Here is a 10,719-nt window from a genome sequence, read left to right as displayed (position 1 = left end):
CTGGCATGATTTTCTTAGATCTCTTATACCTCACACCCATTATGGTGGCCAGGAAGAAAGCTGTAAACAGTGACAGTTTGACATCTCGCTTGTCATTGGAGACACGGTAAGCTCCATTGCCAGCCAAAAATCCAACAAAAAGACCAGCGATCAAAGATGTTGTTCATTGGTGGCAGGATTCAATCACTGACAGCACAAGTTCATTGAATCACTTCAAAAGTTGAATGACTTCAAAAGCCCTGGTCTCAGGAGAAGATTAAACTTTCATACTGGGGCAGTGGTTCACTTTACAACACAAAACAAAACAAAAAAATTTTTTAATCCTAAGAACTAATACCCAAAATGCTGTCTTGAATCATGAGATCCATCAGTTCTTGACATCATCTAGACTTGCATTCTAGAACTCCATTGTAAAATCTTTTTAGGCATGTGTTAGGTTTCTGTGAAAACTTTGTTTAAATATAAACTTCATACCACATTTGTCAGTTTTGTCTTAATAAAACTATAGATTTATAATCCTTGAAAAAAATTCTTTTTCTTTTTTTCTTTCTTTTTTTCTTTCTTTCTTTCTTTCGTTCTTTCTTTCTTTCTTTCTTTCTTTCTTTCTTTCTTTCTTTCTTTTTGTTTGAAACAAATTTATTCTGAGAATAATGCACAAAAGTAGAGGTTGAGGCTACCTTTGGGAGGCTTCCCCCCTCTTTTCCTCCCCCTCCTCTCTGCCTGCCAGGGAGAACACAGCTGAAGGAAACATGCAATCACAACAATGATCAACTCTGAAGACAAAAGGTTTGGTCCAAAAGAACTCAACATAATTAATCCAATTACTGTGAAGACGGGATCCCTGGGTGGCGCAGCGGTTTGGCGCCTGCCTTTGGCCCAGGGCGCGATCCTGGAGACCCCGGATCGAGTCCCACATCAGGCTCCCGGTGCATGGAGCCTGCTTCTCCCTCTGCCTGTGTCTCTGCCTCTCTCTCTCTCTGTGACTATCATAAATAAATAAAAATTAAAAAAAAAAAATCAATTACTGTGAAGAGCTTCACTGAGTAGGATTAAGATATTGCAGATGTAGTGTTTCCACAGGGTGGCTCTTCAGTGCACCAAGGGGGCCTGCTTGAGGGAGATGAGGACAGAGCGCATGCGGGAGACATTTTTGGCCTGCTTGCTGGATTTGGGGTTAAAGTCACACAGCCGGGCCACCCGTTCCCACTCAGTGCCTGGGGACGACTCAACTATGTCGTTTACAAAGGCTTCTTCTGCTGCCCTGTTGTTTGCTTTTGTTTTCTGTAGCTGCTCGTCCTGCCTCGCATACCATTCTTCTAGCTCCTTTATGGCTTTTTCTTTCACCGTTGGCGTGAAATTATGTATTTCGGGGTAGTGTGAACTTTTAATGTTAAGTCATATTAAACTCTTAAGTCAAATTAAGCAGACCCGGCATTGGCAGTGTAGCCATAACTTTCTGATGTTAGTAAAAACAAAATTGGCGACTTGAAATTAAATCATGCCAAGGTTTTGATACACTTGTCTTAAGATATTAATGATACACTTCAAAAACTCTAATAAGAAGTGTCCAGATTCTCAGATGTTTGTTGCGTGAGTTTTGTTTAGTTGTGTGTATTTTTTTTTTCAGTGAATGTCTGGCGCATTGCAATCCTCAAACATGTGGTTATCTTTGTTGTATTGGCATATTCAGTGACTTGTACATTCAGCGGCAGCATTTAAGCAAGTTTTATCAGTAAGCAATATTTTCAGTTAAATAAGCATTTCAAAAAATCACATAAGAATGGATTTAAACTTGCTGAATGTAAAGATTGAACTTCAAGTCACTGTAGCTTTAGTAATTGCTTATTGTATTAGTTTAGATGCTAGCACTGCATGTGCTGTGCATATTCTGATTTTATTAAAATAAAAAGTTGAACTGCACAGTCTCCTTTGTTGTTGTCAATTGTGATTTATTATAGGTGAAAATAAAGTTGTGCTCTTGCCTGAAAAAATAATTAAAAAAAAATTTAAAAAATCTTCATTTTGGAGCAAATGCTCCCTAGTCCTGTGCTTTCAGTGCACCGCAGTGCGATTTTTTTTTTTTTGAAAGGCAAAATATGTATATTTACTTGCTTAGATTTGGGAGCCTAACTGCTCACAAAAGGATTCATAGATGTTTCTTTATTGTTAAGCTGCAACATACATGGTTTAATACAACAACAACAAAAAACATTTAATCAAGTGAAAAATAATAAACCGAACAAATAAACACTCAAAACAAAATATTTTCCATTGGAAACATGTTAAGATGAATACGGGGTCTCATTACCATCTTACTGCAATTTTCTTATGTGTTACTAGCCTACATACCCCATGTTTTCTGTAATCATGCAGGCGTGAACGGGAGTTTGAATGACTAAATACATGAAAAGTCCGTTTACTGCAGAGAATCATTTCACAAGGCAGCCAAACTGGGTTTAGAGAGCAAAATTCGCCTATTTTTTAAATTTATTTTTTATGTGAAATATTACTTATAATTCAGTTTATTAATAAATATTGTTTTTGTAAATAACTATTTAGAAAAAGGAATCCTTTCTCTGCAGTTCACTGGCTGATGTTCTGGTCAGCATGCCACTATGGTCAGCATGCCACTATGGACGGTGAACACCCACTGGGCCACAAGAGTGCATAAAAAGGCCCCTCACATGTGTACCATTTAGAAATTCTATCATACTTATTGTAAATTTAGAAATTTACAATCTTTTGCTATTAAAGTATACAAGCAGTTAGGAAATATTTAAGTTTTATGAAATACTTTTAAACTTAGAATTCTCTCCCATTTACAAATAGTTACTATTATTACTTTATAACTGCTAGTGGCAATTCAGAAAAACAATCTGGGTTTTTTATAATAGCTCTACTGCCATTCCATAAATGTTATTTTAACTCCCCATGTCTAGGAAGTTACTTAGTTTGAGATAGGGGTGTCTTAATTTGTCAGAACTTAAATAGAAGTACTGATTTTTTTTTTTATATATATAGGTTTGTCTTTATTGGTGATGCTCATTCTCTTTGGAGGTCAAAAGGAATAATAATGAGGTACACATGACTTGCCATGGGACTCCACACATGCAGGGGTATAAATCTTTTATATTTTGATTTCTCTTTGTACCATTTCTGTTTAGACATAATTTGAAAGCTGGGTTGGCCCTTGTACTTTCTAATGTTAAGATAAAATACTTATAATGAATGCAGTATGGGTTTCAAGTGAGCCCTTCAGATCCTATGTGCATCCTTAAGACAGGCCTTAAGATAAAGTAAACATATATGCATTTACTTAACACAACTACTTTTGTGTATGTTGGGGGAAGGGATGGGTCTCAAGTAAAATTTCCATGAAACAATACAATCAATCCAATGATGCACTTACTTTAATTTTTTTCTATTTGATAAAAATATTTAATGCTGCCAAAAAGTATAAAAATACAGTAGGAATGGCAGTACAATACAAAGTAGCCTCTCCTAATTTATTTCTTTTACATCTTTCTACATTTCATACATGTATTAAAAAACTTAACAATACATCAAATTAGAGGGTTCTGCAGTCTTCTGCTGGTGATGCTCTTCATTCCCTGGATGTAAAGTTTACTTTGTAAACAGACAAATGTGAGGCAATCTACAGGTTTATCAAGCCTCACTTTAGTTTCCGGAGTGGGCTTCAGGTCTTGCTCTGCGCATCAATGGTTCAAAATTTATAGCTGCAGAATATTCTCAAGTCATGAATATTTAGGTGTCTGTCAATCTTGGCCTTTTCCTTTTTCGTTCAGTCTCATTTAGCCTCTGTTTCATCTGCTGCACCTTCCTTTTTTTTTTTTTAACACTTCATTCCAACTTAACTTCATTTTAGCAGCATACACAGAGTACTGACACTTTGCAAAGGTTTTATCTCAGATCCACTAGGTATACAAGAGACAAGAAATAATTGTAGGGAGGCCTGGGTTTGTATGATTCTCTCAGAATCTCTTCTTGGATTCTTCTTTTTTAAAAGAAAAAAATTCTTCTTCTTTTTTTTTTTTTTCCAGTGGTGGAGCCTAGGCTCCAGCAGGATCTGTCTGGCTTTTAACGATATGCTATGGTGCCTCTTGACTAATCACTCTTATAGCCATATTTTTATGAGAATTCATTTTTCTTTCGGGAAACACTAACAAGGATATTAAAGCTTACTTGCCTCATTATGAAATACCGACTTTTTGCTTCTATAATTACTGGGTTTTAACTGGTGTTCTCTTTACATGCTTATACTGGTGATGAGAACTCCATAGTATCTGCACATTTATAAAAGGGATTTCAAAAACTGGAATTCAGAATGTTTTTGTTTGCCCACATAGCAAATGGATTGTTATAGGAAGTCAAAAAAAGTATCAGAAATCTACCCAAAATCATACATTAGTATTCTAAATAAATGTTCATCTTATATAGTTGACCCTAAAAAATAAAAAGGACTTATTTTATACCTCCAGCTTAAATCAGGCCTACTTTACTATGACTGCACTATTTACACAGACTGTTAACTATCAAAATGGTGACAACTATCACTGTCATTGCTTGGATCTCGTCAAGTCATTGATTTTGTATGCTTCCCCTTCTAATGGAAGATCTCATGTGTTAACACCACATTTTAGCAAATTGGTTATAATACTTCAATACTTTAATATGCGATGAATAAAGGAGAAAACTCATTTACAATAAACAAAACTATGCTGAATTACTTCAAAGACCACTTCTCACACCTGTTTTCTATCAGCATACAGAAGCCACCAATATGAAGAAAAAACATACATTAAGCATAAACTACCCTGAAGCTATATTCCGAAAGGGTTGTAACACTTAAGAACTGACGATATTAAGGCAAAAGCATTATAAAGCATTTTTTTTTTTTTTTTTTTTTGCAAGGAGACTGTTTATTTCGAAAGGATTTTGCAATAAACATAGTGCGTGGGCTCCAGGCAGCTGTTCTATTCTTCTCCCTCATCCTCCTCCTCATAGGAGTCGATGCCCACCTCCTCGTAATCCTTCTCCAGGGCAGCCATATCCTCCCGGGCCTCAGAGAACTCCCCCTCCTCCATGCCCTCGCCCACGTACCAGTGCACAAAGGCCCTCGTGGCGTACACCAGGTCGAACTTGTGGTCCAGGCGGGCCCAGGCCTGGGCGATGGCGGTCGTGTTGCTCAGCATGCGCACGGCGCGCTGCACCTCGGCCAGGTCGCCCCCGGGCACCACGGTGGGTGGCTGGTAGTTGATCCCCACCTCGAAGCCCGTGGGGCACCAGTCCACAAACTGAATACTGCGCTTGGTCTTGATGGCGGCGATGGCGGCGTTGACGTCCTTGGGCACCGCGTGCCCCGGTACAGCAGGCAGCAGGCCATGTACTTGCCGTGGCGGGGATCGCACTTCACCATCTGGTTGGCGGGCTCGAAGCAGGCGTTGGTGATCTCTTTTTTTTTTTTTTTTTTTTTTTTTTTTTGAGTTTTTAAGAATATATTGAGTGATAGATGGCGATTACATCGGGTGATCTGAACAGACCTGCATAGGTAATAAACCACGTCACACAGGTAGAATATGCCAGTACCGACGTGTATGGCTCCCCATTTCAGTAAGACTATGTGGTTCTCTAGAGGAGGAAGAGGTGGCCTTCTCAGCTTTTTTTTTTTTTTTTTTTTTTTTTTTAATTTATTCATGATAGTCACAGAGAGAGAAAGAGAGGCAGAGACACAGGCAGAGGGAGAAGCAGGCTCCATGCACCGGGAGCCCGACGTGGGATTCGATCCCGGGTCTCCAGGATCGCGCCCTGGGCCAAAGGCAGGCGCCAAACCGCTGCGCCACCCAGGGATCCCCTTCTCAGCTTTTTATTGGTCAAGTTCTACTAAGGCTTGTAGAATTACCTACCATCAGGTCAATGCTTCTGTCTAGAAGAGGATTCCAGTTCTGTCAGCAGAGGAAACTAGACATTAAAAATCTAAGTCAAGGTTATATATAGGATGAGTCTCAGAAAACTGAATTGTACACTTAGGAAAAAACCGTTTCAAAGAATGGAATTGTTAGGGGTCAGCCATTTTTAATGATCTCGGATGACCAAACCAGCCTTCGGAGCATTCTCTGTCCTACTTCTGACTTTACTTGTGGTGTGACCATGTTCATTATAATCTCAAAGGAGAAAAAAAAACTTGTAAAAAAAAGCAAAAACAACAAAAAAACAATCTTATTCCGAGCATTCCGGTAACTTTTTTTGTGTATGTGCTTAGCTGTACTCTAAGTAGTTGGTTTGTATGAGATGGTTAAAAAGGCCAAAGATAAAAGGTTTATTTTTTTCCTGGACCTGGTCTTTTTGGTCCCCACCTGAGCCTCATCTGGTCCTGGTGGCTCTGGGTCCCACATGGGGCTCACCTGTACCTGGTGACTGTGGTCCTCTTGTGGTCCTCACCCATACCTGGTGACTGGTATGTGAGGAGTCTGCTCCAGACTCCTGCTCTCCCTCCACCCCTCCCCACTGCACCCTCTCTCAAGTAAATCTTCTGAAAATTCACATCAAGACATGTGAGCATCTTTATCCCCTCTTCAGAGGTGCCTTCATATGTGTAATGACCATTTTAATGCCTTTCATGGACCCACCGTGAGTCCCATCAGAAACCCCTTTTCTTTGATATTATTGAAGTACAGTCAACACACAATGTTACAGTAGTTTCAGGGCTACGACTTAGTGATTTGACAATTCTGTGCATACTCAGATCTCCCCACGAGAAGTGTCATCACTATCTGTCCCCATACAAAGTTGTCACAATAGTACTGACTCTATTGCCTAGGCTGTACTTTCTAAATATCTGTGACTTATTTATTTGAGAACCAGATGCTTATAGCTCTTAATATTCTTTTTTTTTAAATATTCATTTATTTATGATAGTCACTCAGGGAGAGAGAGAATGAGAGAGAGAGAGAGAGAGGCAGAGACACAGGCAGAGGGAGAAGCAGGCTCCATGCACCAGGAGCCCGACGTGGGATTTGATCCCAGGTCTCCAGGATCGCGCCCTGGGCCAAAGGCAGGCGCCAAACCGCTGCGCCACCCAGGGATCCTGCTCTTAATATTCTTCATCTATTTTGCCCATCTCCCACCGGCGGCCCCTCTGGCTATCAGTCACCATGATCCATCACATTAACAAGAGAAAGGACATGGGGCAGCGCAGGGGGCGGGGGCGCTCAGCGGTTTAGCGCCTGCCTTTGGCCCAGGGCGTGATCCTGGATTCTTAGGATTGAGTCCCAAGTCGGGTTCCCTACATGGAGCCTGCTTCTCCCTCTGTCTATGTCTCTGACTGTGTCTCTGCCTCTCTCTGTCTCTCTTGCTCTCTCGCTCTCTCTCTCTCATGGGTAAATAAATAAAATCTTAAAAACAAAAACAAGAGAAAGGACAAAGGCATACAATCCTCTCAAGAGTTGCAGAAAAAGCATTTGACAAAATACAACATAAAAAGCATAGCGGGTTTTTAATTTTTTTTTTTTTTGGCATAGTGGGTATTGAGGAAACATATATCAACAGAATAAAGGCCGTGTAGGAAGGCCCGCAGCTGACATCATCCTCAAGGGTGAAAACTTGAAATCGTCTCCCCTAAGAGCAGGAACAAGCCAAGGAGGTCCCCTCTCAGCACTGGAAGTCCTACCGTAGTCAACAAACAGGAAACAGAAAAGGTTCCACACCTGTAAGGGGGATGTCAAACTGTCCCTATTTGCTGAAGATGTGGCATTAGAAACAGGAAACCCGAGAGACTCCACCAAAAACTGTTAGAACTAATGAGTGAATTCAGTAAAGTTGTGGGACACAAAATGAACAGAGATCAGTAGCCTTGCTGTGTCCCGACAATGAGCACTCAGAAAGGAAATTAAGGACATGACTCCCTTATCAGGAGCATCCAAAAGAACAAAATAATTAGACTGAACCAGGGAGTGCAAGACTTGTACACTGAAAATTACAAGACTTTGGGAGGACATCCTGGGCTAGTGGGTCGGAGCCTTCATCTTGTTAAAATGTCCACCCGCAGTTCCAATGTCATTCCTATCAAAATCATGGTGGCCGATTTTAGAAATAGGAAAAGCACTCGGAACATTCATCTGCCCCCACAAATGACCCTGGACAGCAAATCAGTAGAGGAGAAGCAGGACAGAGCTGGACGCAGCACTGTCACAGAGACACAGGATAAAGCAGTGTGGTTCTCGGGCCCCTGGCTGGCTCCGTTGGTTAAGCATCTGACTCCTGACCTCACACCTGGTCTTGATCTCGGGGTCATGAGTTCTAGCCCTGTGCTGGGTTGTGGAAGAAGAAGTTAACATAGTTTGTTCAAATAAAACTTCTGCCCCCTTTTCTCTCTTCATCTTGTGAGTCTCCTATGATATGAATGTTATTGTTTTAATAAGTGGCTGAGTTCCCTCAGTCTGCCTCTGTGGTCCGTAACCTTTCTTGTCTTTAAGGCTTCCACTTGGGACTGCATCTCAGTTATAGCATTTTTAACGTTGGCCTGACTAGATTTTAGTTCTTTTATTTCTACAGTAAGGGATTCTCTAGTTTTCTTCTGTGCTCTTTTTACAGCCCAGTTGCTATCTTTATAATCATTGTTTTAAACTCTAGTTAGACATCATATATGTGTATTGATGAACTTCCTGGCTTTGAGTACTACCTCATGTTATTTTATGGAGTTGAATTTCTCCATCTCATTATTTTTTCCAGAAAAAACAGAAGGAAGAAAAAGAAAAACCAAGAAAAACAATAACAACTGCCCTCCCAAAAAAACACCAGATTCTGTGTTTATTTTGGCCTGCTTGTTAAAAGATTCTAAATACCAAAATAAGACACAATTAAAGTACCATGAAAGTAAACAAAAATAAGAAATATATAAGGTTCATACATAAAAATTAAAAGAAAGCAATTAATAAAAAAGAATCAAAGAAAATAAATGAAAATAAAGCACAAAGTAAGCTAGACAAAGGAAGCTAAACCCTACTTTCCAGGCAAAGCTGAAGCTCTGCAGCCTCTGTGGTCCGACAACTTGGTGGCAGCGAGTGGTCTGTGCGGGGTCTGGGGATGGGCCTTGGCGCTGATTGTCAGGTGCACATCTGCCTGGGAGAGGCATCTGCGGGGTCAGAGGCGGAGTGGGCGTCAGCGCCTCTGGCCTCCAGTGGGCGGCGCTGTGCTGCTCCCTCAGACCTGGCCCTGATGGGCGGGATGCGGGTGGGGACGCTGGGTCCTCTGGCTCTGGGGCTGAGCATCCCGCCCCCCAGTCTGCAGGGGCCTCCACAGAAGAGCCCCCAAGCCCCCGGGTCTCCGCCGCTGCTCTCAGAACCCTGCGTTCACTCTGCCTGAGTCCGAGCTTCTTTTGGTTTTGTTTTCTTATCTCAGACTGTTGTGCCCAAGATTGCGAATCCGAGAAACCACCGAGAAGCCGACACCGATGCAAACACACGAGGGTTTATTTACAAGCTCGAGCTTGGGTCCATGTACACCCGACACAGCGGAGCAGGGACTTGGACCCCGAGGTGGGTTTTAGCTGAGTTTTAAGGGCTGGTCTCAGGGACCTCCAGAAGGGCTGGAGCAATTCCTCAAGTTCTGTTTACATTTTGATATGGGGCCTTCATGGGCATTGAGCTCTGTTCTCATTCTAATATGGGGCTTTCTGGGACCTTAAGCTGTAAGCTGTTTTTGTTTTTGTTTTTGTTTTTTTTCCTGTAACTGAAGTAATGTAAAATTTAGCTCTTATTCACAGGGGCCTGGGATGGCAGTACTTGTGCTAACATTGAACTTAAAGTGGAACGGCCTTAATTTTCTCAGCCTCCACACAGACAAGTGACTGATTTTTAAAACTCCAAATTTTAGGGGCTGCCCTGGTGGAGACTTGTGCTCTTCCTGCTCGGGAGGGTGTCCTCCCACTCCTGGCCTTTGCTGGCCTGTCCCAGGAACGCGGCCCGGTGACTGCACAGGGTTTTGCTGCTTATGGCCACACAGGGCAGACAGCTGGCCCGAGTCCCGCTGCTCTCATCGGGGTTCCCGCTTCTGTGCCTGGGAACAGTTGGCGCCACCATCCTTGGGACCCCTGGGATCCTGAGCCCACCCTGTCGCTCCAGGGACTGCCCCCCACTTCTCCACCTGAACACCTTAAGGCTGGTGTGTCCCCCACTCTAGCAGACTCTGAAAGTTCAGATTTTGTGCTCTGCTGCTTATAATATTGTGCGTAGACCCGTCAGCTGGCTCCCTGCCCTTGTGGGATCCAGGGCTGTGTCTCCCCAAGATCAACTGATTGATTTTTTTTAAGATTTTATTTTTCTGTAATCTCTACAGCCAACATGGGGCTTGAACTTTCTACCCCAAGAACAAGAGTCCCATGTTCTTACGAACCACACCGAGCTGGTCAGGCTCCCTTTGATTGATTGATACATGTTAATTGAAGCAGGGGTGTTGCATGTGTCAGGGCAGTAACTGAGCCCACGCTTTGAGGTGTGGTGGAGTCATTTGGACCTTGATCAATGTTAAAGAAACCATAGCTTCCCTGGGAGCCCAGGGAGCAGGGCCCACACACGTGAAAAGTTGATAATTTCCTTTGCTGTAGTAGTTATTTTACTGACTCTTTATTTAAAGTGCTATTCAATGGTAAATGTCAATCTAGGATTGGGATACAGTGAGAACGTTCTAGGATTCGGAGGTAAC

General features: G+C 42.0%; 1 protein-coding gene across 1 annotated transcript; it reads right to left on the bottom strand.

The window, feature by feature from the left end:
- Positions 1–3,000: 3,000 nt before the first annotated feature.
- Positions 3,001–6,207, bottom strand: LOC144295632 (tubulin alpha chain-like). Its single transcript, XM_077867891.1, is given in 2 exon segments — positions 3,001–5,377; positions 5,380–6,207. Coding segments are annotated over 2 exon segments (780 nt in total). The 5' UTR covers positions 5,777–6,207; the 3' UTR covers positions 3,001–4,994.
- Positions 6,208–10,719: the final 4,512 nt, after the last annotated feature.

This window comes from Canis aureus, chromosome 24 (assembly GCF_053574225.1).
Source record: "Canis aureus isolate CA01 chromosome 24, VMU_Caureus_v.1.0, whole genome shotgun sequence".
In the NCBI taxonomy this organism is placed as follows: domain Eukaryota; kingdom Metazoa; phylum Chordata; class Mammalia; order Carnivora; family Canidae; genus Canis; species Canis aureus.
Note: the sequence above shows the minus strand (reverse complement) of the source record. Positions and strands in the feature narration are given on the sequence as shown.